This window comes from Syngnathoides biaculeatus, chromosome 13, assembly GCF_019802595.1.
Source record: "Syngnathoides biaculeatus isolate LvHL_M chromosome 13, ASM1980259v1, whole genome shotgun sequence".
Classification (NCBI taxonomy): Eukaryota; Metazoa; Chordata; class Actinopteri; order Syngnathiformes; family Syngnathidae; genus Syngnathoides; species Syngnathoides biaculeatus.
Window position 1 is genome coordinate 7,353,850 of NC_084652.1, and position 27,259 is coordinate 7,381,108.

The 27,259-nt window shown below is 41.2% G+C and overlaps 2 protein-coding genes across 3 annotated transcripts in view; both read right to left on the minus strand.

Moving 5' to 3' along the window:
* The window catches only part of abca4b (ATP-binding cassette, sub-family A (ABC1), member 4b), a 39,924-nt gene extending 31,946 nt beyond the window's left edge, over positions 1–7,978 (minus strand). The window contains exons 1-8 of the mRNA XM_061838297.1: positions 7,593–7,978; positions 5,801–5,904; positions 5,610–5,703; positions 4,117–4,258; positions 3,909–4,045; positions 3,080–3,207; positions 1,753–1,950; positions 757–846 (exon numbers count right to left, since the gene is read on the minus strand). Coding sequence (XP_061694281.1) covers positions 757–846; positions 1,753–1,950; positions 3,080–3,207; positions 3,909–4,045; positions 4,117–4,258; positions 5,610–5,703; positions 5,801–5,866 — 855 coding nt within the window. The 5' untranslated portion in view covers positions 5,867–5,904; positions 7,593–7,978. The remainder of the gene's footprint in view (positions 1–756; positions 847–1,752; positions 1,951–3,079; positions 3,208–3,908; positions 4,046–4,116; positions 4,259–5,609; positions 5,704–5,800; positions 5,905–7,592) is intronic.
* Positions 7,979–8,114: 136 nt separating this feature from the next.
* LOC133510422 (rho GTPase-activating protein 29-like) overlaps positions 8,115–27,259 on the minus strand; it is a 47,008-nt gene continuing 27,863 nt past the window's right edge. For both annotated transcript variants that reach the window (XM_061838298.1, XM_061838299.1), the window contains 16 exons: positions 25,902–26,051; positions 25,211–25,275; positions 24,972–25,082; positions 24,212–24,292; positions 23,969–24,136; positions 23,747–23,884; positions 23,069–23,256; positions 20,960–21,129; positions 20,734–20,871; positions 20,489–20,587; positions 18,516–18,673; positions 18,250–18,438; positions 16,531–16,668; positions 14,961–15,205; positions 13,129–13,426; positions 8,115–11,926 (listed from right to left, as the gene is read on the minus strand). In XM_061838298.1, coding sequence (XP_061694282.1) covers positions 10,949–11,926; positions 13,129–13,426; positions 14,961–15,205; positions 16,531–16,668; positions 18,250–18,438; positions 18,516–18,673; positions 20,489–20,587; positions 20,734–20,871; positions 20,960–21,129; positions 23,069–23,256; positions 23,747–23,884; positions 23,969–24,136; positions 24,212–24,292; positions 24,972–25,082; positions 25,211–25,275; positions 25,902–26,051 — 3,314 coding nt within the window. In that variant the 3' untranslated portion in view covers positions 8,115–10,948. The remainder of the gene's footprint in view (positions 11,927–13,128; positions 13,427–14,960; positions 15,206–16,530; positions 16,669–18,249; positions 18,439–18,515; positions 18,674–20,488; positions 20,588–20,733; positions 20,872–20,959; positions 21,130–23,068; positions 23,257–23,746; positions 23,885–23,968; positions 24,137–24,211; positions 24,293–24,971; positions 25,083–25,210; positions 25,276–25,901; positions 26,052–27,259) is intronic.

A 27,259-nucleotide genomic window follows, 5' to 3' on the forward strand; every position in this document is an offset into this window, starting at 1 on the left:
CCAGCCAATCGCAGGGCACATAGAGACAAACAGCTGCACTCACAATCACACCTACGGGCAATTTTGAGTGTCCAATTAATGTTGCAAGATTTTGGCATGTAGGAGGAAACCGGAGTGCCTGGAGAAACCCCACGCAGGCACGGGGAGAACATGCAAACTCCACACAGGCGGCCTTTGGCCTCACAGTTCTGAGGTCCCGGGTTCAATCTCGGACCCACCTGTGAGGAGTTTGCATGTTCTCCCCGTGCCTACGTGGGTTTTCGCCGGGCACTCCGGTTTCCTCTCACATCCCCAAAAAGTGCAACATTAATCGGACACTCAAAATTGCCCCAAGGTGTGATTGTGAGTGCAGCTGTTTGTGTCTATGTGCCCTGCGATTGGCTGGCGACCAGTTCAGGGTGTGCGGACCTCACGCACACTCAAAATTGCCCCAAGGTGTGATTGTGAGTGCAGCTGTTTGTCTCTATGTGCCCTGCGATTGGCTGGCGACCAGTTCAGGGTGTACCCCGCCTCCTGCCCGTCGCCAGCTGCGATAGGCTCCGGCACTCCCCGCGACCCTGGTGAGGATAAGCGGGAAAGAAAATGGATGGATGGATCCCCTGTGGAAGTAAAAAGAGGACCGCATTGACCCCGAAGACAAAGGAGAGAAAGTTCAGAGGCTAAAAATAATCCGTGAGGATTTCAGAGCTGCGCGGTTCAAGGGATACGACAGGATTGTCGGAAGAGAAGGCAGAGGTGCATTGTGGGGCTTCTCACCTCTCCGATCTTCTCCGACGTCGTCCCGAGGACGCGACCCCACCGCCGCAGGTCGACCCCGTCGGAGGCGCCGTCCGCGACGCGCGGCAACTGGAATTGCAGGAAATCAGGATTCATCAAATTAAAAAAAAAAATATTATTGTTATCTTCGTGTTTGAAACCGTTAGGGTAAAAAAAAAAAAAAAAAAAAAGGTAAAAATCAAAAAGCAATATAATTATATCTGATGAAATTCATCTGCTAAAATTGTTCAAAATTTGCAGTGCATTAAATTGGGATCATGTAAAATAAAAGAAAGTCAATTAAAATTCAGTGCTGCTTGAATCATCCAGAAATGAAATACGATAACATTGTTAGAATCCATTTTGAAACAAAAAAACTTAATTTAACTCATGTAGTGTTTGAATCTGCTGAGCCGGCTCAGTGTAATCATTAAATTAAATTAAAATGAAATGAGCAAATCAATTTGATAGGAACAAGAGAAATATGAATATTGGAAAAATCAGAAAACAAGTCAGATGAATCGGAAAAATTACAAATGAAACAAATAAATCCTAATAATATATGGAACCATGATGATGATAATAACAGTAATCGTCACTGTAACTATTATAAAAATCATCAAAATGAAATAGATTGATGATAGAAGTAATAACACTAAAAAAAACAATTACGTATTTAGCTTGATGTGACCTATTATAAATATTATGCAAATTGATGACTACTTTGCTAACAAAATAGAACAACGATAGTAATACCAAAAAAGTAATTTATAATGTTTTTCAGTACTTTGTGACGTCGTTTACTGTTTACGCTCGCCCGTGGCGAGGCACGCTCGGGACGGCCGACCGAGACGAGACGCCGCGTCTTGGCGGCTTTGCGGGCGGGGCCAGGCGTAAGCCAATTAGCGGAAACGGGGGCAAGACGGATCAAGCATGAGTCACCCGCTGAGCGCCGGCTAACGCCCGCTTCAGAACGGCACAACGCGGAACGCTCACCAGTCGGAAGATCTTGAAGAAGTCCACGTTGGCGTAGAGGGCGTCCTCGATCCTCTGCAGCCGCGCCTGGCCGAGGGCGCACATGGCGTTGCGGACGCCGTGGAGGCCGCGGCGGCTCGGGAAGATGATGAAGCGCTCCAGCAGCGCTTGGCTACACGCGATGTCCTTCAGCTGCAGCGCCGGAACGCCCGACGCGAACTGTCCGGAAAAACCACAACGGGGGGTGTGAGCGCGTTGCAAATACTTCAAATCCAGCGGAAAAATGATATGATGGAAACGGAGGGTCTCCCAATGAATTCCATTTACACTAATCGAATTCAATGTAAATCATCCATCCATCCATTTTCTTTTGCCGCTTATCCACAAGAGGGTCGTGGGGAGCGCTGGAGCCTATCCCAGCTGGCAACGGGCAGGAGGCGGGGTAGACCTTGAACTGGTCGCCAGCCAATCGCAGGGCACATTGAGACAGACAACCAATCACATTTACAATCACACCTGGGGGTACTTTAGAGCATCCAATTAATGTTGCATGTTTTTGGGATGTGGGAGGAAAGAAACTGGAGTGCCCGGAGAAAACCCACACAGAGACGGGGAGAACATGCAAACTCTACAGAGGTGGGGCCGGGATCGAACCCTGGTCCTCAGAACTGTGTGGCCAACGCTTTACCAGCTGCTCCACTGTGCCGCCCCAATGTAAATCAAATTAAATACAATTGGACAAGAACATGAAAAAAATCATTCAGTCATTTTTGTAATTTCAAATGTAATACCATCATATATTAGTTATTAAAAATAGTATTACGAATACAAAATTCCAACAAAAATATTGACATGAAAAATAACTAATGGCTGTTTTCATTTTTTCTTTTGATTTTTTTCAGATTTGAAAAATAGTTTTGCCATTTATAGTCAGATGAAATGAAAACATAATACAATTACATAATAATGTTTTTTAAATTTCTAAGCATGAATAATAACGTTCAATAAAATGTAGTGAATTCATAAATTCCTCCTCCCGTTTCATAAACTTGCTTAGTGTGTAAAATAGATTATACACATCTACAATAAATACAACTTATATGAAGGAAAAATTTGTTTCTATGTGCCCCGCGATTGGCTGGCAACCAGTTCAGGGTGCAACTCCCCCCCCCCCCCCTCCCCTGCATAAATGGATAATAAAAGATAAATACGTACATAAAAAAACAATCTATCTAACAACCAAACAAATAAATAAATGTACTATCTTAAAGTAAGACCCAAAATGGGTTTGGTCCGGTTGTTAGCATTAGCATTAGCATCAACCCCCCCCCCCTCCCCCGAGGCCGACCTGTTCAATTCGAATCCGGGCGTTGGTCAGCTCGTAGACGACCGACTCGGACAGCTCGGCGTCTCGCAGCAAGAACGCCGTCAGAAGCTCGTCGTCCTTCAGGATGTCCTCGATCTTCAGGCCGCGACCTGAAAGGAAACAACATTGTGTCGGGGCCGAAACTCCTTTTATTTTGGTAGGGTTCTAGTTCCTCTTTTTGTTCTCTTCATAGGAAAAGGCCTTTGATTTAGATTTTCTGCGATTGATGAAGATTTGAGTCCGTCTGCGTGGGTTCTCCTTTCTCTTTACGTTCCCTTGCTAGCTGGAACCAGTATTGGCCATCCATCCATGCATTTTCTTCACCGCTTATCCTCACGAGGGTCGCGGGGAGTGCCGGAGCCTATCGCAGCTGTCAACGGGCAGGAGGCGGGGTACACGCTGAACTGGTTGCCAGCCAATCGCAGGGCACATCGAGACAAACGACCAATCGCATTCACAATCACACCTTGGGGCAATTTAGAGTGTCCAATTAATGTTGAGTGTTTTTTTTGGGATGTGGGAGGAAACCGGAGTGCCCGGAGGAAACCCACGCAGGCACATGGAGAACATGCAAACTCCACACAGGTGGGTCCGAGATTGAACCCGGGACCTCAGAACTGCGAGGCCAACGCTTTACCAGCTGCACCGCCGTACCGCCCAGTATTGGCCAACTTTTTATAAATAAAGGACCAAGATTTTGGATTCTGCAGCATATCAGACCACCTGGTTCGGCAAGAAGATGGACCGAATACAGTTCCAGACTGCTGCATGAGCTGCCGAGCCAGAATCTGCGGACGTCTTCGGGGCGTACCAGACACGACGGCCGGGTTCTTGCGTAGCGTGTCCACGAAGTCGGAGAAGTTCGCGACCTCCTGCCACAGACGTCCCAGCTGGCGCACCTCCGAGTCGTCGAACATCTCCAAGATGTCCGCGTAGAAACGTGACAATCTGAAGCGACGACCAAAGATGTGAGACGGCGGGCGAACGGCGAGGATAAAGGAAGGGCGTGAGGCACTCACACGGAATTGTTGTAGTTGGAGACCACCCCCGGCGACTCTCCTCTGGTGGGGTGCCGGAAGCAGGGGTTGTCGGCGTTGCAGAAGATGCCCTGGAGCCAAGGCAGGACGCCGGCGGACGGCATGGCCTTGTTGGGGAAGTGGCCTGGAAACAGAGTATTAGCGCCGAAATGTTGTGCCCGAGAGTTATTGGAACTCCCGACGTCATTTGAAACCGCAGCACCTACTGAGCCACGTCAACTTTCAAGCCAACGATCTTCCGTTGTCATTTTATTTAGTTATGTACAAAAAGTGTGATGGGAGGCGTTTGGGACAGAACATGAACAAGATTGTTTTTTTTTCAAAGTAAAAGAGGTGTACTGCATTTTTTTTACTGGAAAAATTCCAGTTATTTCAAGGAAATAGACCCCACAAATTTCAACGTTTTAAACAGAATTTTATAATCAAGGATAATAAAGATGTATTTTCCTACAGTTATTTCTAGATATTTTACACTTGTTGATACAGAATGTTATCTTTAGAAAATACAATTGAGATTTTTTTTCTAGATTTAAAATATATTTTTTCCCCCAAAAGTTGTATTTTTCTGAAAAAAAAAATTGTTTTTTCAAAACCCTACATTTAAACATTCAAAATATTACAAGAATTTTATAATCAAGGATAATAAAGATGTATTTTCCTACTGTTATTTCTAGATATTTTACTATTGTTGATACAGAATGTTATTCCCTTCAAAAATACAATTGAGATTTTTTTCTAGATTTAAAATGTATTTTTTTTTCAAAACCCCACAAATTTCAAAATTTTAAACAGTCAAAACAATACAAAAATTTTATTATTAAGGATAATAAAGATGCATTTTCCAACAGTTATTTCTAGATATTTTACTGTTGTTGATACAGAATGTTATTCTCTTAAAAAATACAATTGAGATTTTTTTCTAGATTTAAAATATATATTTTTTCAAAACCCCCAAAATTCCAAGATTTTAAACAGTCAAAACATTACAAGAATTTTCTAATTAAGGATAAAGTTTTATTTTCCCACAGTTATTTATTGATATTTTACTGCTGTTGATACGGAATATTATTCTTTTAGAAAATACAATTGAGAATTTTTTCCTAGATTTAAAATATACATTTTTTTTTAAAAAAAGTTGTTTTTTTTTTGAAAAATAAAATTTTCAGACGATATGAAAATGCCCCCCCCCCCCTCCAAAAAATAATAGATGCACTCCACAATACTGTGCAATCAGTGCTGCCAGCCAGAACAGCAGCAACTACAGTCTGGAAGCCCGTCAAGTGTCAAGTCCCTGTAAAACGTTTCAGTAGACTTGGACGAAGTGGGCCTTCCGCCATGTTGCACGGGTCCGTGTTTGTGTTCCTCTTTTTCCTCCACAGCACTGATTACTATTTTGTTTTGTAAGCTAAGGTTCGTCTGTTTGAAATGGTGCCCCTCCCACTCCCACCCCATCTGCAGTTAAGCCACGGGCTTACATTGGTGCTGCTGGTAGAGCGGGTTGGCCTTCCTCAGCCACACCAGGCCCACGAACAGCAACACGGGCCACAAGAGCTCCACCAGGAAGCGAACCTGGAAAAAAAAATACAAATAAATAAGAGTGTATGATTGAGAAAGTCTTTGAAACAGGACCGAAGTTTTCTGGAGCCTCAATCCTGGATAACGTTACCTTCTGCCTCTTTCTCAGGGTCCAGTTCTTCCAGAGCAGCAGGCGGATCTGAGACCCGGTCTTCATGGCTCCCCCTCGGATGGGGTCATTTGATTTTGCTAAACCTGCAGAAAAAAAAAAAAAAAAAAAAAAGAGTCAAGTTCGTCCCCTTTTTCAAAACCCCTCCCCCTTTCACGGGAACGCAACAAAAAAAATAATAATAAAAACAAAAGACACACAAACCCCCAAATTGAAATTTTCATCAGTTCATTTTGACGCACACATGAAAGTATGAACCGTTGGGCCCATTTGGACTCTATTGCTAACCAAATGAGGAGCACCAATGAGAACAAGATCAAATTGATGAAAAGTATTTTAAGTATTTTTTTCACCAAAAGAATCAAAATATTTCAAGATAAAATATATATTTATTTAAAGATAAATTGTATTTTCTTCTAGAGAGAAAGTTGTAACAATGTCATTTTTTCACTATTAAAAGGTTACTTTTTCAATATAAATGTTTTATTGATGAACAATAATAATAATATTACAAGATTGCATTTCTCCAAGAAAAATTGTGGAGTTTTTCTAGATTAAAAAGTTTGTCTCTTTTTTTCCAGATGAAGGGAATTTGCAGGGGAAAACATTTTTTTCCCACCCACATTTAAAAAAAAAAAAATGTATGTTTTGACAAGAAAGGTTGAAATTCTAGGGTTTTTTTTCTCCCCTGGATTGGAAAATTTTATTTTTACATGAAAATTTAATATTCAATTTGAGAAAAGTCAGATTAGCATGAAAAAAAAAAGGAGCGCACGTTTGGCCACACGATTGGTAGATGCGGCGTGAGTGCAGGCTTAACAGGACAACAAGAACATGAATGTAATATCGTGAAAAGTTGTAATTCCCGATCAGGTGAGGGACACACGAGGAGAGAACACGACCAGTGATTTGTTCGCAAGGAGGCCGACAAGCCGCGATGTCGTTCGGGGTCAGAGGGCAACTAGATGGAGGACAACAATGACGACATGCTTTATTGAAGATACAATATGTAAAAAAAATATATAAATATATATAGACACATATATGCATGTATAAAAAGTCATAAATTTCAAAAATTCAATTGTATATTTTTTTTAAAAAAGTTAACACAATAGTCAAAAAAGAAATCATACAATTACAATAATAAAATATTTTTTACAGGGAACGTGTTGTATATTTAAAAAAAAAAAGTACAACACTTGTACATTACATTACATTACAAAACCCACATTCACATTAAAGTTTTTGGACAATATGAGAATAAATTGTGAAGAAATGTATGGGTATGTAAGTGTTTGTTTTTTTTAAAGGAAAAATACATGTTTAGATTTTCAAGGAAAATGTCATAAATAATATTTAAAAAAATACATATATATACTGTTTTTTAGGTTAAAAAGTTAGCCTTTTTTGCACTTTTATTTTACATAAGAAAACAATAATTAAGACCGGTTAAAGTTAATATCACAAGAATTTCTTTTATTTTTTTTAGAAAATGTTTTTTTTTCTATCAAAAGTTGTATTTTTCGTGATTGAATTTCTGGATTGTGAGATCGCACAAGTCAGCGTAACACCAGAGTTTCCGCACGCGAGCGCCAAGTCCAGCGGAAAGTGGAAATTAGCGATTTCGCGTAATCGCGCGTTCAAGCGAGCAACACAGCTAAGGACGGTCGTGGCCTCGCTCCGCCCGTATCGCACTCGTTCGCGCGCGACCCAAAACTCCGATGCGACGCGCGATCACCCGGCAACGGAAAATCAACATTCAAGCGGGCGTTACCGGAGAAGGAGCGCCGTGTCCGACGTGCGCCGCATGAAGACCCGGGAGACGACACGCACCGACGGCGAATGGACGGCGGGTCTGCTCGGCGGTGGCAGCGACGAAAACAGCAACGATCCTAATCTGATTGCTCTAATCTCCTGGCTCAGCTCTGGGAAAAAAAAAAAAAAGACAACAGTCATCATCCATTTTGAAGTACAATTTAGAGAAGAGAGAGAAAGAGAGAGAGAGTGCAAATTGTACACATGAGGTACCACCCACAACCCAATACTGCATTGGAGCTTCTTAGGTACAGTAATTGTTAGTTATACAAACGGGACAATGACGGAAAAACAATATCACAAAGATATTTTTAAAGAGCAAAAACAAACAAAATCTAATCCAATAAACTATTTTTTATAATGAACTTCATAACACATAAATGAGGTCCTGATTTTATTGTTTTTATTTTCATGAAAAAGTTAGAATATTAAGTGGGGAAAATATGTTTTTTTCTTGATAAAGTTCTATTTTGGATTTTAAATTCTTTTAATAATAACATAAAATAACTTTGTTTTCTTTTTCATGTACTCTCATTTTAGGACAAAAACAACTTTTTTTTGTAGATATAGCTGTTTTTAATTTAAAAAAAGTCAAATATTAAATGTTTTTACTGCTTCTTTCATAAAAACAAAGTTGTTATATCATGATAGTTCATTTTAAAAAGTTCATTTCTGAATTTTTTTTGTTTTCACATCATTTCAGGATCTTTTTCTCGACAAACTATTAAGGGGAAAAAAGGTTACATTCTCAAAAATATTTTGATATATCTTATTTTTTCTCGATGTCGTTTTTAATGTTTGATTGAAAAGGCATTATGAAAAAAATATCTTCAAGGTAAAATGTCTTTTTTTCCCCCCGCCAGAGTTAAAGTTGTAATATTAAAGTCATTTTAAAAAGCTGACTTTTCGGAAAAAGTTTGATTCTTTTCAAGATAATTTTTTTTTCTGTATAAAGTAGGAGCAGTATTTTTTAATGAGATGAAAAGACGTACTATGAGCAAAAAGGTATTTAAAAAAAAAAAGATTTTAGTCAAAATGTGGGGACACATTTTCCCTTTGCGTCTTATTGGTTGTATTTAAGAAAAATGTTATAATATCATGACGAAAAAGTCATGAAAAAGTTCATAAGAAAAATTTAGAAAAAGCAGTAATCTTTCCTGATGAGTGTATTTTTTGTTGTTGTTCTTCCGACGTAAAATTCCACAACACGAGAAAATCCTTTTTTCAAGATACATTTGAAAATATTTTCTCGATGTGGCTTGTCATATTGTTTCTAGATATAAAATCAGTCATGCTTTTTCCAAGATTAAAAAAAAAAGCCTGTAAAAAAAAAAACAATGGCAAGTACCCCCCCCAATTAAACAAAACACAACAATGAACATTAAATAATATTAATACCCCAATCAAAAGTAAACATTATTATCTCTCATTTTTTTTGTAGAGCAATATTTCCTGAGTGGAAATTAAATACCAACAGACGCGCGCTCACGATTTGTCAAATATAAACACACGCATTAAGGTGGGGGGGGGGGACAACATTTTTAATCTGCGGGGTCGCCAAATACGTGCAGTTACGAAGGAGGACTGAGATGAAAACTGCAATCCGCGAAGACGCTTCACGAACGAGACGTACATACAGTATGCAGTACTACCGAGGAGTGATGGAGGGTCACACGGAAAAGAGGGGAAAAAATGTCGGAAGGAATAAAGTTGAAGGAAAAAAGATGACCTAAGTGAAAATAGTCACAGAATAAATAAAGTTGCGTTCATTCAACAGATGTTTTTATTTGATGAGGAGAAACCGGAATTCAGTTTCTTGTCAAAATAACGAATGTTATCTTTTCTCGGGGAAAAAAAAACATGTTTTGGTTTAAAAGGTTGTAATTTTTTTTTTGTGGGGGAGGGGATAACGATTCAGACGGTAGGAACATTATATGAATATTCTTGTACTACTTTTTAAAGCCACTATGTTGGAAAAAAAAGATGGAATATAAAAACACTGTGTTATGAATGTGTTATAAATGTATTTTTTTTTCAATTAAAAAAAAGTTGGGACGATAAGAAAATGTTTTTCAGGATCAAAAGTCTTTTAAGTCATAATCTTAAAAAAATGTAAATTTGGGCTAGTCTCACGATTAAAAGTTGTTTTGTTTTCAACAAAAGATGATTTTTAACTTTTTTTTCACAAAGTAAAAAAAAAACAGCCAAAAGTTGCAATATTGCAAGGAAAAAATTCTGCTTTGAGAAAAAAAAAATATCATTGAGTTTGATTTTTCTTCAAGATTAAAAATCTGGTTTATATTATCTTATTACTTATGAAATAAAAATATAAAAAAAAATCTCAACATATGCAACGTCTTTGAAAAGTCTTCTTTGAAAAATAACATTTCTCTTGAAAAAATTATTTTTTCCATCCATAATAGATTTTCTTTAATGAGTTTACTTAAAAAAACATTTCCTTCTTTTAAAATATAAAAAGGTCGCTTTTTTCCCCTCATCATAAATATTGCTATTACTGTTATTTTTTTTTGGCTGAAAACAATTATTTTCACTTTGAAAAACAAACTTTTTTTCCCGCTTGTATAAATACATGAAAAATACATGAACTGACCTCATACAAAAAAAGATATTTCTCCTCAATGATTTTTTTTCCTCTGAATGTTTTTTTTTTCTTTGAGAAAAATACTTGGATGTTATTTGACAAAATATGAATTTTTTTTGGAGGGTGGCATATACACCTTTACAAAAATACTTTTTTCTCAACAACATATACATTGCAAATATGACATTTTCTGTAGCGCAATGATTTCCCCTTAGTTTTGAAGACTTTTTTTTTTCCCTGCAGAAAAAAAACATGGAATGTGACTTGTTTTACACAAATTCATTTTTTCTTAATAAAATTTTACATTTGTTCATAAAAATACTCATTTTGAAACTTTTTTTTCTTTACCCTTTCCGTCTGAAAAACTGTAGTTTTTTGTATTCAAAAACATTTTATTTAAACACCCCCCCCCCGTCTGTTTGGCCCGATTGCTCCTTGGTAGAAAAGTATGGAAAAACATTTACGGCGGGGTAAAGAAAAAAAAAATAGCTTAAAAAGCTGAAGAGTATAAAAACTGCATTAAGTGCATCGTGGGATGACCGTAAAACCCAACTTCGGGACAAAGAACGTAAAACTGATAGGCTCTCCCTTCTTCCAGTGGTTTAGTTCTGAATGATTAATTATGAATTAAGAATATATTATCACATAGAACACTTTGACGGTATGCTATTGTACAAAAGTGTCATCTTGTTTGGGTCCCAAAACCAAACTTGTCAGACAAAGTGGGCCTCTCTGTGCTCCACCTCCTGGAGCCGCCGAGGTCGCAGTCTATGATAGAGGGCCTTCGTCTCGCCGGGGCTGAGGTCGTCGGGGCTGCTGGGGGGCGGAGACTGCGGGGGTGACAGGGAAGACGCCCCGGGGTCGATGGCGCTGTCGATGGAGTCCTGTGTCTGGAGGCGGGCCGGCGGGGGGCTGGGAGATGCCGCGGGAGTAGTAGCGCTCGCGGTTGTGGTGGTTGTGGTCCAGTCGGGGAGCGTCCTGGCCCTGCTGATGGGGGGCTTGTAGAAGGTCCCCGGTGGGGGCTGGAGAGTCCTCGGGGGTCTGAGCGTCAGTGGCGAGTTCGCCGACGAATCGTCCCGCTTGAATGTCCAGGCGGGTTTGACGGACACGGCGAAGGGGCTGTTGGGGAACACGGTGCCGACGGTGCCGGCGGGGGTCGGGGCAGCGGCCGGCGTGGCGGCGGTGGCGCCCGCGGCGGGTAGCTTGGCCACGATCATGGCGGTCCTGGGCGTGACGTCGTAATGTTTGTACTTCCTGTCCCACGTCCGCCGCTGCAAGGCCCGGGTGTCGATGAAGGGCGTGATGTAGCAGGCGCTGACGCGCGATGAGGCGGCGGGGACCGCCGGCCGCTTCGCTTCCGGCGTCTCCGCGACGGGTTCCGGCGCCGGGTCGGCACACTCCGCCGGCGTCGCGAGGCGCTCGAGAGGCATGCTGATGGGACGGGACGCCAGTCGGGTGCGGTTTGCCCGCAGCTGGACCTTCGACACCAGGGAAGACGACGACGACTGGGAGCCGGCACAGGCGGCGTGGCCTGACGTGAGCCCGGATCTCCGGAGGTCCGACCCCTTGTCGGCGCCGTTGACGCCGCCCGAGGACTCCGTCCGGTCGGTTCCCGGCTGGACCTCCTGGACCTCGTCCAGGATGTGAGAGGATGGGATCACGGAGGAGAACCTCTTGTAGGGTTTGGCGCTCTGCAACGACGGGAAAAAAGGAAACAGAACAAACTCAGTTGCTACGCTAACTTATCATGGAACTTAGCATATAGCATGACGACCAACCAAATACATAAATCGACGAGGCAAATGGATCAGGATTTTATCGATTTTGCCCAGAGTCAGATACTATTTTGAATGAGAAATGATGAAATGCTAAAAGGCTAACTCGGTCAGATCCACAAGGATTTTAAAAACGGTGCGCCTTATACAGTAGTTGGCACCATTTCTAAATGAGAACACCTCTTGTCGGGTTATGATTCTTGTAAGAATTATTTCTCATTTGAATATCATTTTTAATGAATTGATAAAATGTTGTATGCCACGACCTTGGGAAAAAGAATTTACTCGGCATTGTCGTTCGGTACTATTTCAATGGATAATTGGGAAATGCAAACACCTGCTCGTTGATCAACATTTTATTAATTATATTTGACTTTTTGTCAGGCAGTATTTTTAAGGAAAACTGATAAAATGCTAACATGCTAATAGTCAACACACTGCAAAATTTGATGATGCACTTTAGCCCATTTTGTACTGTATTTTATTATATACTTTTTGCACTTTTAATTCATTAAATGTTTTAATACTGTTAATTATAATAATACCATTTTAATACTTTAAAACTTAACAATTCAAATTAAACAATATGTTTTATTTTCATTGATAATTACTTTCATGAAATATTTGACTTATCTTTAATATTATTTCACAGAAAATTAATTAAAATAAAATTAACAATTAATTATTATTTCAAACTGTATAACTTTTTTATGATAATGCAAATAATTGTTACGTACTAGTAATTTGAATATACTATATCGTGAGCCAAATGGCATATTTGCTTTACTCATTTTCAACTTTGTCTCGTAATGTCATTATCCAAGTAGCTTATCCTCACAAGGATTACAGGAAAGCCGGAGCCTATCCATGGCAGACTACACCCTGAACTGGTCGCCAGTCAGTCGCACCGCAGATATCAACACCATCACGGAGCGGAAATCATTTTTAACTTTTTATCAAAATAAACCCACGGACTTGCTTAAAATTGTATTTCTGTGCGATTTTTCTTGTTCGGACAACGTTTAAAAATGAATTTGGCAATTAAGCTATGAAGCTAATGCAATGAATCATAATGCATTACTATGAGTTCTGACCAATACATCGTCGCCGTTATTCACCTCTTTGATGTCCGTCAGGGAGGCGGAGTGCCTGTTGAGGCGCTGCAGTTTCTCCTGGGGGGTGAGGCGGGGCGACGTGCGCCCGACGACGGCGGCGGCGCCGGCGACGTCCGAGCCGTCAAAGACCACCGCCAGGTGTCGCACCAGCAGCTCCACCATCAGGGCCTGGTACGGGTAGTCCACCAGGGAGGACAGGGACACCTCGGCGTCCGGCTGACGCGGCTTCACCAGCGTGGGGCCGAAGATGATGCCCAGGTTGCTCGCCGTCATCTTGTTCTCTTCCGCTTGCTCCGCCACTCTGCAGAACAAAAAAAAAAAACAATAACAAAAAACAAAAAAGTTAGGTTGCAAAAATAAGACACCGTTCCAAAAAAAAAACTCAATTTATTTAAATTTTTACATTTAAAAACATAATAAAACTGAAAATCTTCAAGTACAATACAAACAAAAGTGCTTTTTCTTTTGAAAAAATGTAATTGGCAAAAATAAAATTGTATTTTTTTGGGAAAAAAATTGAAACACCAGCAAAAAAAAAAAAAAATCCAGTTTGGGGGAGAAAAAAAAACTCGCAATAAAACAATAAAATCATCGAAAAAAAGGTAGCAACTTTTTTTTTAAAAGTAAGTGGTAAGACATTAAAAAGAAATGTTTATTTTCAGGATAGTTTCATATTACATGGATTTAAAAAAAAACCCTCGTTATAAATTACAACAATAAAATGTGATTATTTTTAAGGAAAATCTGAAAAAATATTTTTCCCCCCAGAGTTTTTTTTTACAAGGTACAAACATTTAATACTTCAAGATGAAGGGTCATATTAAAACTAAAAGGGTCTATTTTCCAAAAGTTGTTGTTTAATGACAATTAACTCAAAATTTCCTAATCTGAATGTTTGGGAATTCCTTTCAAAATTTGTTTTCCAAGAAGTCAGAATAAAGTATTTGTTTTGTTTTTGTAAATCATCCTAATTATGAGAATTACATTTTTTAAAAAGTTTGAATAAAGTGTTGTATTTGTTTTGTTTTTTTTAAATCATCCTATTATGAAAATTCAATTTTTTTTTTTAAAGTAGTAATACAGTGAGGTTCTAGACCACAATCCGTTCCAGAAAACGATTCGAGAAGTGATCTGTTTGAAAACCAAATTGATGTTTCCATTACATTGAATGAAAAAAGAAATAATGCGTACCAAGCTTAAAAAAATTCAGCTATTTAAATCATTTTTTTCTGATAATAAACAGCATAGTAGAAATATATGTATAGTTTAAATACTTTACATAATAAAATAATTACAGAAATATATTTATTTTTTGCTTAAAATGCATGCTTTAGTAGTAGAGTACGCGAGGCTGGGAGCGCATTGCCGTATCTGTAGCGACTCGGCCCACAGCCTTGTAAACTTTTTTTTACAAATAAAAGTGCAGAATAACTTTAAACAAGCAACTTGCCTTCTTTGGAGTCATGATTGGGGGTTAATACGGTCGGCCTCGACAAAAAGAAAAACAACAGCCACTACCGGGACACGTCTGTGTGCAGAGGCTGCGTTATACAGAATAATAAAAGTGTGCCGGGTGCGCCGCGTGCGTTATGTTATTTCGGCAGCGTGGGAATTCACGATAAAGCGCGTCGTGGGTCAGGCGGTCTGGCCGTGCGCAATATGTTACTTCTGGGTTTTGTCGGGGTGTTCGAGTACCGATTTTCGTTCGAAAACAGAAGCAAAAAAACCATCAAAATTTACATTTGAAAACGGGGATGTTTAAGAACCGAGGCTTTACTGTATTATGAAAAACAATGTCATCTTTTTGCTTCATTTCTCGTTTAATGACACAAAACCTGTTCAGGTGCGCCACGAGGAAATGCAGCGTGTGGTAGTTGGCGGCGGGCAGCTGGCGTAGCAGGTCCCTGATGCGCAGGACCACGCGGTTGAGATCCACGCTGGACTTCTTGGCGTCGCCTTCCTGGCCCGACTTGGCGCCGCTCTGCAGGCCGTCGGCCTCCTCCACCACCACCCGCTGGTACTCTTTGGCCAGGCCGATGAAGTCGTTGTAGTAGCGGTACAGGATCAGCGGCTCCGGTAACTGCGTGCGCAAAACAAGTTTGTGGATCAGGGAAATTGGGGAAAAAAAAAAAAAAAAAACGTTGCGTCGAACGAAACGGGCTGATGAACCTCAGACATAAATGAGGGATAAAATATGGAAAAGTGCAGGAATGTAGTCGGAAGGGTGCAAAAATGTGGTGTATAATTGAAGATTTTGAGCGAACAAATAAAGGATCAAGTCAGAATGCAATTTAAATTTTTTTTTTTTTTTTAAATAAAAAGTTGAGATATCAGATGATGTAGTTACTTTCAAGGCTAAAAAAAAATTAGGAAAAGTCATCTTTTTGAATAAAAAATGATTTGTACAACAATCATATTTTATTTTCTTCCAAAGGAAATTGTAATACTTTAAGAGATTTTTTAAAAGAGATTCAAAAAGTTTTCTAAACATTTTTTTTATTTTTTCAAGAAAATAGCTGTACTGTTACAAGAAAATGTAATGCTAACTTGTTTTTATCCTAGATCAAAATGATCATTTTTAACCCCCCAAAATGTAACGGTATATTTTTTCCAAGAGAAAATAAAGCATATTTTTTGCTGGGAAAAAAGGTTATTTTCAAGATATGTACAGTATATGTATTCCAGTTGAAAAGGAATTGGGCCCGACTGCGTATTGCGAAAAAAAATCCACAAAGATCATAATTTAAATTATTTCCCATCATATTTCCTCTTGTATTCGGGAAACCCCTTCTTAGAATGGCTGACAATCTTCTGTTAAAAAAATCCACCAATGAGCTTGTAAAGTCCAAAAATTTGATGGATTCTTTGAGTCGACGCGTCAAAGTTTCAAAGGGTGTCACTTGTCCTAAAAACTCCACTTAAATAGTGCAAAAAAGGGATATTACCGTAATTTTCGGTTTGCAAGCCGCGACTTTTTCCCCACGCTTTCAACCCTGCGGTTTATGCGGTGATGCGGATAATTTGTGCATTTTTTTTCTAACAGCCGCAAGGGGGCACTCGAGCGGAAAAGTTAAGAGTGAGACGGGAATATATGTGCCGAGGAAGTGACTTTTACCGGCCATGTTAGTGCAGCGCTAGTGTTAGCACTGTGCTAGCGTGTTGCTGCTGTGTTACTGGCGTGTCTCAGTAATTTTTACCGGTGAGTTATTTTTTAACCGGCTTGGTCAGCGCCGCGCTAGCGTTAAACTCTTTCTGTGTACTGTCAAGATGGCACCCATTTGTCACGTTGCTACGACTCGAATCTTACGCATCCAATACGACTGGGCCGGCGTCCTCTATGCCCCTCGCAGCCGCCGGGGAAACGCGGTGCACTTCTTGGACCGACGTCCGTTGAGGTTTCCTCACCTGTCTCAGGTAGAGCTTGAGCACGTTGCTGATGTCGTGCGGCGACAGCTCTGACAGTTCCACCAGGTCTTTGCCGTTTTCGAAGGCCTGGCACAGCTTCTCCACGCGCGACTTGGCGCCGTTCACGCGGTAAATGCCCTACCAAAGACAAAATAAATCAATAAATAAGTGGCAGCGGGGACTTGACTTGCGAGCTTGAGACGTTCAATGACCGCACATGGAACGCAATTTTAATTGTCCATCCATCCATCCATTTTCCTTTGCCGCTTATCCTCACGAGGGTCACGGGGAGTGCTGGAGCCTATCCCAGCTGTCACCGGGCAGGAGGCAGGGTACACCTTGAACTGGTTGCCAGTCAATTGCAGGCCACATAGAGACAAACAACCAATCGCATTCACAATCACACCTAGGGGCAATTTAGAGTGTCCAGTTCATGTTGCATGTTTTTGGGATGTGGGAGGAAAGCGGGAGTTCCAGGAGAAAACCCACACAGGCACAGGGAGAACATGCAAACACCACACAGGCGGGGCCGGGATCGAACCCGGGACCTCAGAACTGTGAGGCCAATGTTTTACTAGCTGATCCACCATGCCACCCCATTCATCATTTCTGTACCTATTATTGGTTTTTATTTCTTATATCTTGTGACTGGTTTATATACATTTTTGTTTGTGCATGTTTTTAATGTACCCCGTTGGACTTTTTTTGTACGTCATGTACTTTTGTTTTTAGCGTGTACCTTTTTTGTACTTTTCTTAGATTTCATTTTATGTACCTTGTGGTGATCTATGTGTCTTTTTGTGTTTTGTGTACACATCACTTTTTAATATACTATCCATCAATCCATCATTTGAGCCGCTTATCCTCACGATGGTCGCAGGCGTGCTGGAGCCTATACCAGCTGTCATCGAGCAGGAGGCGGGGGTACACCCTGAACTGGTTGCCAGCCAATCGCAGGGCACATGGAGACAGACAACAGTCGCACTCACAACCACACCTAGAGGCAATTTAGAGTCTCCAATGAATGCTTGTTTTTGGGATGTGGGAGGAATGCGGAGTGCCCAGAGACAACTCACGCAGGCAGGATTCGAACCCCGGTCCTCAGAACTGTGAGGCCACCACCGCCAGGAGAAAAAAAAAAAAAAAAAAAAAAAATACTAATACTCCATGTTGTGATCACACAGGTGGAAGCAAAATCATGCATTGTAAAAATGCATTATACATAAGTAGAAGCGTTTCCCTGAATTTTTCAACTTTTGGGGTGTATTATACATGGGTGCGCACGGTTGTTTTTCATAAGAGGATGAAGAAAATATGCTGTATTGTCTGTCTACATGTGTTGCATCACACTTTGTATTTAAATATCTATTGATTAAATTGTTATAATCACCGCAACGTCGATGCTGGTTTTGTCAATTCGTCAATGGCATTTCGTGTCGCGTGTTAGCTTTAAGCTAGCAGACATTTCCAGGTAGTTTGGCTTGTCTTTGTTTATATGTTTGAACTGTAAACTGGGGACGGGAGCAAGTCGTGTCAATCCTTTTGATGAATTGCTCCCTTTCAACTCCTTCTTGTCAAGTTCACTGCAACTATTATCTAATGCTCGTTACTCAAATTTTTCTTTGGAACGAAAGACAAAACACAACTGGCTGAGCGACGTAAACGCATGCATCTGGTCCACTGTATTATTTACGGAGCCGAGATATCCTTCCGGCTCACCTTAATGCCAAGGGCGCGGCTCTCGATCTCGGAGGTGCACTTCTTGATGATGAAGGGGATGCCGTCGGCGCTGTTTTTGGAAGCCTGGGTGAAGCTGATGCCGAAGAGCTGCAGCCTGCCTTGCAGCTTCTTGTGGCCGCACTGTATGGCCAAGGTTTCCAGACACTTCTTGTGGCAGGCCAGAGAGCACTGGAGGAAAGGAGAGAACAAAAAAGTTGAAACAAAGCGAGGTCATTAACAGTCGAGAACGTGCCGTCGTACGTTACCTCCTCGCACTCGGCCCCGTGGAAGACCACCGTGCTGTCGCACTCGCGGCACTTGGACAGCGCGCGGAGTTTCCTCAGCTTGTGCGTCTGCGCCGCTTTGGACATCTGAGTGTTCCGGAAGGGCCCCGGCGAGCTGGCTGACACCATCTCGGACAGACCTAATGAGAAGGGAGGAGAAGAAGAAGAAGCTTCGCGTTGGTAATGTAACGTGAGAGCCAGATAAGGGGAAGTAAAGTCGGGCCAAAAATAGCAGGAGCAATCAGAAGGGGGAAAAAAAAAAAAAAAAAACAAAGACGTGGTGTGCACAGAATCTCCTGTATTTAATTTTAATTCTTTGCTATGAAGAAGTCATTTTTCAAGAAAAAAAAAGTTTATTTTGTTTTTTTTAGGTGTTATTTTAATGTAAAAAGTCCTCATATATTGTGGATATAGTCATTATTCTCAACTTTTTTTTTTCTAAAGATATATTTTTCCAGAGGAAAAGAAAATGGATTATTAGTGATGATCTTTTTTTCCCTCAAGTTGAAAATATCTTGCTTTTTTCAAGCTGGTCATATTATAATTATTATTTATTTATTTCTTTTTTACAAAGGAAAAGACAACAATGAATATTACAAGATTTGACTTTTTTCAAGATAAAGATTTTGTTTACAAACAAAAAGTACCCCCTCCGCAAAAAAATTAATCAATGTAAAAAAAATACATTCAAAGAATATATTTTTTTTCAAAATACAAATTTGTATTTACGCCGTGAAGTTTGCACAATTTTTGATCAAATGTTAAGATATTCCCCATATGTGAACCTCTGGCTGATAAAAATGAATGCACAGTAAAGGTGGCCCTGCTCAAAAGAATTTTTAAAAGATGAACAACACAGGAAGTGTAAAGAACTTGACTCATATTGAGCGACAAAAGAATACCGAAAATGTGATGGGAGCGGGGAGTGAGTCATTTTGTCAAGGTTCCTGAGAGGGGAGGCGAACTGGGCCGCTTATAGCAAATTTCCACCCTAAAACAAGGAACTTTTGGATGTATATTTCAAACCAGTGTTTTAAATTTAGTTCCTCAGTCATTCTTCGGAGCCCCAAAAAACCCTGCCTGGGGAACGGGAAGGTGCTGGACCACCAAGAGCCCCACAAACCTTCCCCGGTGGAGTGTTTGGCTTATCTGATAACGGGAACCTGAGATTTACAGGATTTACAGCTCCATTCGCGCCTTGTTTTCAAGTTCCAGGATTTTTTTTTAGTTACCCCAAGAACTTTACCCTGAACTAGAGACTTTTGGAACATTTATGATTGCAACATTTTTGTTACTACAAGTACAGATACAGAGGAACTACAACTGGATTGCCAGCTAAGCTTCCGGGTACTTTTCATTCATTTTAGCTAACAGTTCTCCAGTATCTAAATGCAGAATGGCTTTCCAAAAATGTATCTAAAAATAATGCAAAATAAAATACTTGTGGAACTAGGAAATTCAGGAGTTTCTTCTTTTGGACCCAAAAAAAAAAAAAAAAAGACCTGACAATTTTCCAACAATGGCTGTAAGCGTATGATCAAGTTGGAAATCATGAGAGGAAAAAAAAATTAATATTGTATATGACCGTAATTTCCAACCTTTATAGATCCAAGGCACATATTTCACATTTGAAAAATCCCACGGCCCACCAACAAAAGTAAATGTCGCCAAAAATGGATGAATTAATTACTGTATGTACTTCCTGCCATCTAATGGAAGAGGATTTTTTTGTTCTGTCTGTCATTGTGCCTCGCTGGCATAAATAGATGGATAAAGATACATTATTTCTTGGAATAAATGTTTTGTTTAGCAACTACATAAAATTGGATAACTTCCCACGGCACACCTGAAGAGCGCTCACGGCACAGTAATGTAACCCGGAACACTGTTTGGGAATCACTGGTATGCGACATATGTGCGACACTTGTGGGAGAGTGTGGACGTGTGGGTCGCACCATTGTCCAGAGGCGACATGGGTTCTCGCTCATCCAGGTCGTCAGCAGAAGACATGGTGCCAGTGGATGGAGTTCTGGGCAGACGACGCTTGAAGTCGCCTGTGATGACACATTTGAAACATTCTATCATGCTGGTATACAGTCGATACATAAAAAGAAGACATTTTTTCCCGAGTAAATGCCACTCCAGTTTTGGAGCTGAAGTGTAACTGAACTATGTGCCCTGGCACAGTTCTGCTTCATACCTGGACTGGCAGACGGCGAGTCCATGGACCTGGACTCGCTGCTCCCTCCCGCGCTCTCGGAGTCACTGCACATCCCTCCCTGGCTCCCCGGACTCCCAGAGGTCCAGCCTCGGGTCGGGGGGTGCTGGCCCCTCAGCCCTGCGGGGAAAAGCACCATCGTTAGTCGTGGCGGTGGCCTGACGGCGGGAAACTGACGTTGTCCCTCCGCCGTTTCGCGGACGTGCACCTGGGATGTCGTTGCTGCTGTCGGAACGGCGCGTTGCCATCCCCGGCCGGCGGTGCAGCGGGCTGTCCACCTCGTCCCCGCTGAGCACGTCGCCGGACGTGAGCGAGGCCTGGGACAGGTTGCCGTGGGACGAGTGTGTGCTGCCCACGGAACGCTTTGTGAACACGAACCTGCAGGAGAGAGGAAACATGACACCCATCTTTTCTCCATGAAGGCTGGACCCAAGATTTGAATCCACAAACCATCCCAAAAGTGGCGGACGTGCTAATCATCGCCCGGAAAACAACAGTTGACGCTAATACATGTCAGAAGTCGTTCCTTCTTTTTTTCCCCCCCATTCTGTTTGAACATCAGACGAACTTTTTATAGCAATCCTGCCTTTGATGAGGGTTTTCCCCGCACATAACAGCGGAGCGTAAACTCGATAATATAACGACACGTCAGGTCCGCCGTTGCTTTCATCTCCGGGATTTTACGGCGAAAAAAATCAAAGCCAAATTATGCCTGAAAGTGGTCGCGGAAAGTGTGTGCGGAATTTTATGCAGGCTTCATAAACCTCCACCATCAAAACGTAAACACTTGAAAGTCCTTTGGAGATGGATTGCTTTTCCGAGCATGTGCAATAAAAAGCGGCAGCTCCACGATGTTGAGGTCTTATATCCATATCGATAGTTAAATGCAATAAAAATCTGTGATAAATCCATTTTTAAACATTAAAAAACAATTAAAAAAATCATAAATTGGGGAATCAACTGGTCAAAACAAAAAGCATCTCCAAATTTGACATCTAAAACAATTATATTTTAAAATAGTATAGATTTTCCTCTCGTGATTTTTTGCTCATAAGAAAATACACGACATACATTTTAATTTTTTTGTTTTCTATCAAAATAAATACCCTTAAAACAAGAGTTTTTATTAATAAAATCTGAGTTGGTGCTTTAAAAGCTCCAAATTTTGTGAGCGTTTCTTTTTGTATGATAATGATATATTTCAAAACGTGCTTGTTGGTTTATCTTTATTGTAATAAATGATACAAGACCATTTTTTAATATTTTAGGGTTCGGGAAAATCTGAAGTGGCAGAAGTCTCATGTATTTCAGGCACCTGTGTGTGAACCCTGACCTTTTTGTCCCGATGGGTAGTGTGTGTGTGTGTGTGTGTGTGTGTGTGTGTGTGAGAGAGAGAGTACGTTGGGTGGGTGGGTGGGAAGCAACTTGTTTGGCCAGAAATACGAGAGGCGAACTCTCACATTCGCAATCTGCCCGCTCGCATTCAAGCCTGCGCCACAGATATTTCCTGAGAGGAAGGCCAACACATTCACATTCTCTCTCTTTTCCTTCCACTGACTCATTGTTAGCTCCTCTGAAAGAACAACCCGAACCAAATCTGCTTTTATTTGCAGAAATGCATCAACTGCATTGATGCCGAAAAAAGCTTGAAAAGAACTCAAAAGTGTTTTGGGTTGTCGTGTAACAGTAAATCGGGGATGCACCGCATTTCATTTACACCGGTTTTGCACTTGACCCCATCTGTACCGTGCTGCAATCCGTTCATTCAACTCAGGGTACGTACGGGTTAGAATACTTGCCGAGAATCTCTCAAAACGGGTTCGGCAATTAACACAGGCGAAAAATCGTGAATTATTTTGTGTACGCGGCATGGAAGCAGTTGCAGCTCTTGTCAGGATAAAGCAGAATAATATTCAAGGATTCGTTCTGAGGCGGCACGCTGGTTCAGCTGGTAAAGCATCGGCCTCACAGTTCGGAGGACCCGGACAAGATCTCAAAAACATGCAACATTAATTTGACACTCTAAATTGCCCCTAGGTGTGATTGTGAGTGCAGCTGTTCGTCTCCATGTGCCCTGCGATTGGTTAGCAACCAGTCCAGGGTGTAACCCGCCTCCTGCCCATTGCCAGCTGGGATAGGCTGCAGCACTCCCTGCGACCCTTGTGAGGATAAGCGGCAAAGAAAATGGATGGATGGAAGACATTGTTTGTAAAAGTAGTTTAAAAAACAAATATGAAAGATGAGCCGTTGCTGAAAATGTAATATCGTCAGAAGTACCATGGAGGGAATCATCTGAGCGACTGTTCGGGTTCCATACCTGGCGCCGTCAGAGGAGACCGAGTCGGAGTGCACGCGCTCCCTGGGCAAATGGCGGGGGAGGCGGCGCACAAACTCCGAGTAGCACTCGCCGGGCTCGTACAGCTTGGCGCTGTCGCTCAGCGCCTGGTGATGGGCAGGAAGCGACGCCGTCTGCGCGTGCTGCATCTGGAACCAGTTAACTGTCACCTGAAGGAGGGAAGAAGTCATCGGAGAAAAAGAAAATGTGATAAACATGAAACTTAATCGAGGCAGTCACATTAAATGAAAATCGGAAAATTATGATCAAAAGCAAAATCAAAAATAAACGTACGTGAAAAACACAGGATAAAATTAAACAAAAATGAACTGAAATAAAATTAAAATCAAATACTTCAAATATGCAAAAATTAAAATGAAAAACTAAATCTAATTAAATAAAATGAAATCAAATTCTGAAAAAATGAAATAAAACAGAATGAAATGAAAAAGCACATTTTAATTCAATGAATGCCATAAAAATAAGAGTAAAATGGAGAAAATATAAATGAAAATACTATTTACAACAAATAAAGCTAGAAGTAAAAAATAAAAAATAACACAACATTAACAAAATAATGTGAAAGAATCAAAATGATTAAAACATTTTAATTTAAAAGGACTAGAACAAAGGAATAGTAAAAAATAAAACATGGCCCACCGCCTTGAGGGTGAGGTCACACTGGAAGATGGTCTCTCTGATCTGAGTGAGGATGGTGCGTTTGACGTTGGCCAGGTCCATCCTTCTGACGCCCGCGTCAGCCATGCTGCACTGGTACTGGTCCTGGGCCTCCTCAGCCTAAGGCATCAGCATAATACCACAATTAAGAGCGATATGAAAAGGAGCAGAGATGGCCGCCGTTGTCACTGCCATTTTGCGTACCTTCTGTAGGGCTTCTTCTTCCAGCCTCCTCTTCCTCTCCAGCTGCTTGTTGCCCGCGTTGGGCTGCTCCTCCAGGGAGCGGCTGGTGGACGAGCGGGCCTTCTGGTACTCTTCTCGCCTCTGGGCTTTCAGCCCCCGAGCCTTTCGCAAGCTTGTTTCCGCCTCGTGCTGGAACAGACAATAAACACACGAAGATTCGTTCTCGTATTTTTTTTCCACTGAATACAAATTCATGTTCTTTACCATTTTCTTCAGCTCCCTCTGCCACTGCTCTTTGAGGTCCTTCCTCAGCTTGTCCAGTTCATTCTTTCGGGCAAGAAGAGGCTGACGAGGGTGGAGAGGGGAAACAATTTCAAATGTTCTCATTGGTTTAATCTTTTAGTCTTAAAAAATATAATCACACTTATTTAAAACATTATATTGCGCTTTTATATCATTTTCAAAAAATTTTATGACATTTTTTAAATGTATAAAAATGCATGTCTTAAATATACACATTGAATAAAAATCCAATGTAACGGTTTTTTTTTTTTTCATTTTAAATTAATACATTTTTTGTAATCGCTGGCAACCACCTCAGGGTGCACCTGGCCTAAATTAGCCGGGATAGAATCCAGCACTCCCACCGCCCTTGTGAGGATAGAAGCTCAGAAAATGCATGGATGAATGTTTTTAATCATCCGCCATTGTTTTTAGCGTCAATCATTTTTTTTATCATTTACTACTGAGGTCGAAGTTTTTGAAATTCATTAATTCAATTTCCAACACAAGATTAATACAGTATATTTATCGATTGATCAAATCTAAATTGTAAAAAGGTGGGTGCAACGCTACAATTGCTACTCACAATATACATGTAATTACATAACTCAAATACACAGGCACCATATGGTGTATGGAATGAAGCTCGTAATCAATGCTGCACATAGGAAAACATGCACTGTACTCTTGAAACATATAATCTGTCACCACAAAGACACAAAGTATTTCATTATTGTTGTACCTGTATGAATTTATTGGTTTGAAGGGCCAGGGCGCTTTGCATGAGCAGATTGTTGTTTTCAACATTGTTCTTGAAGGTGGAATTGTAGATGTCGCTAAAGGGCATGTAGTCCTGCACGGAGCCGAGGAACACGTTAGTTCACCCACAGCAAAAGTAGTATTTTTTTCCATTTATGTATTCATTTTAATCATTTACGGAGGAAGTGAGTGGAATTTAAATGAATGAAATGGATAAACAACCTGCTGCGTCACCAGGGACCTGGCCGACTCGGCCAGTTTGGCGTAACTTTTGGCATACTCCATATCTGGAAGATATAAAGGGATCTTCATGTCATTCATCATACATATTTCCGCTTAGCAACAAAATATTTCATAGATACAAAAAAAGTCTTGCTTTGCAGCGAACCTTTTCGGATCATTTTGGCTATCTCCAAGACACTCTCAACGGGAAGCTTCCCATTTTGGTTATACCTTCAAAAACAAACTTATCTATTGATTTTGGCCAAGCGCTACTAAATTTGAAACACACCGAACAGATGTTTCAGTTTTAATCTCTGCGTGTGGGCGGAGCACAGTGGGGAGCTTTGATGGCGCACCATAAAAAATAAAAAATAAACTAATAATAACAAATAGCTCTACAAGGTCAAGGATTGGCCAAATGTCTTTTGTGGCAGAAGTGTCCTGCAGTGTCGTGGCATATGAGTGTGCCGTGAGAGCTCTTCTGGTACGCAATTATCAGATTTCACAAAAATTGGTCAAAATAGCATTTATTTACAACAAATAATAACTTCTATTGCAATGCAGAAAGTGCACAATTAACTTTTTGTGACTTTTTTGTTGGTGTGCTGTGAGGTTTTTCAAACGCAAGACACGTTCCTTGGTTCAACAAATGGTTGGGAATCACTGCTGCACTGTTTGCCGCGGGCCTCACCCATGGTCACACGTTTCTCCATCCAGGCCAGCAGGTCTTTGATGTACTTGGACCAGGCTTTGGCGTACAGCAGGGCCGACTCCACCCCGCTGTCATGCTTCAGTAGAGTCAGGTCCACCTCTTCCTCGCGCGACACGGGCACATCTGGACCTGAGGGCGAACGTTAGGCCGTTTTTATACAAATCAAAACACTTTGTAAGCATCTCATTAAAATGTCAAAATACGCTGACGATTATTCATCTATGGGATTTTGCTGCCATTAATTTACTTGCACAAGAGCATTTCACTTTCTTCAAGGCTTTTGCCCCCTAAAAATCTTCATAACTAGGTATTGATATTTTATTATTGGTTATGACTATGTTTATTAGCTTAATAGAAGAAATACCTTAATTCTATAAGTTTCTACTCTTAAAAACACAGGTTTTAAGACATCGACGGGGTGGTTTGAGGCGAGCTATATTTACTAGTTTTACTACATCTTGATAAGTGTATTTTTACCATTTTATTGGCAGATATTCATCCATTTTCTTGGCCGCTTATCCTCACAAGGGTCGTGGGGAGTGCCGGACCCTATCCTAGCTGTCAACGGGCAGGAGGCGAGCTCCACCCTGAACTGGTTGCCAGCCAATCGCAGGGCGTATAGAGACATCACACCTTGGGGCAATTTAACGTCCAGTTAATTTTAGCATGTTTTTGAGATGTGGGAGGAAACCGGAGTGCCTGGAGACAACCCACGCAGGCACAGGGAGAACATGCAAACTCCAACACAGGCAGGCCCGGGACCTCAGAACTGTGACGCCAACGCTTTCCAGCTGAACTACCGTGCCGCCCTTATTGGCAGATAATTTTGCTTCAATAAATATGTTTATCATGACATTACTTTTAATTGTGTTTAAGCCCAATTTTTGCGGTGTAGCCCAGTCGACGGTTGAGGATGGCAGTTTCTTTTCCGGGCACAGCCTGGCTTTGATTTGATCGCACCTTCTGTGCAGCGTAATCATTATTTGAAAATGGCGGATCTTGGCCCATGTACCCTCCAAATCCTGGACAAATGTATTATGCCTCCTTACGCTAAAAGTCACACATTAAAACAGAAGAGACATGCCAATGAGGAAGTGGGTGCCACTGCAGGAGGATGTGAAAATGCTGCCATCTTCCAACAAAGTGACCCCCCCCCCCCCCCCCAACACCTTCTCTACGCGGAGTCCATGTGTTTTCCATCCGACGCAGACCCGCTCCCCGAACGGGCCTCGGAATGTCAGACATTCGGGCCAGCGGGGAAAACGCGTGGCCCGGCAGAAATAACAGGGCGGGTCTCCACCTCAGGCATTCCTAAATCATGCCGGGAGCTTGTAAGT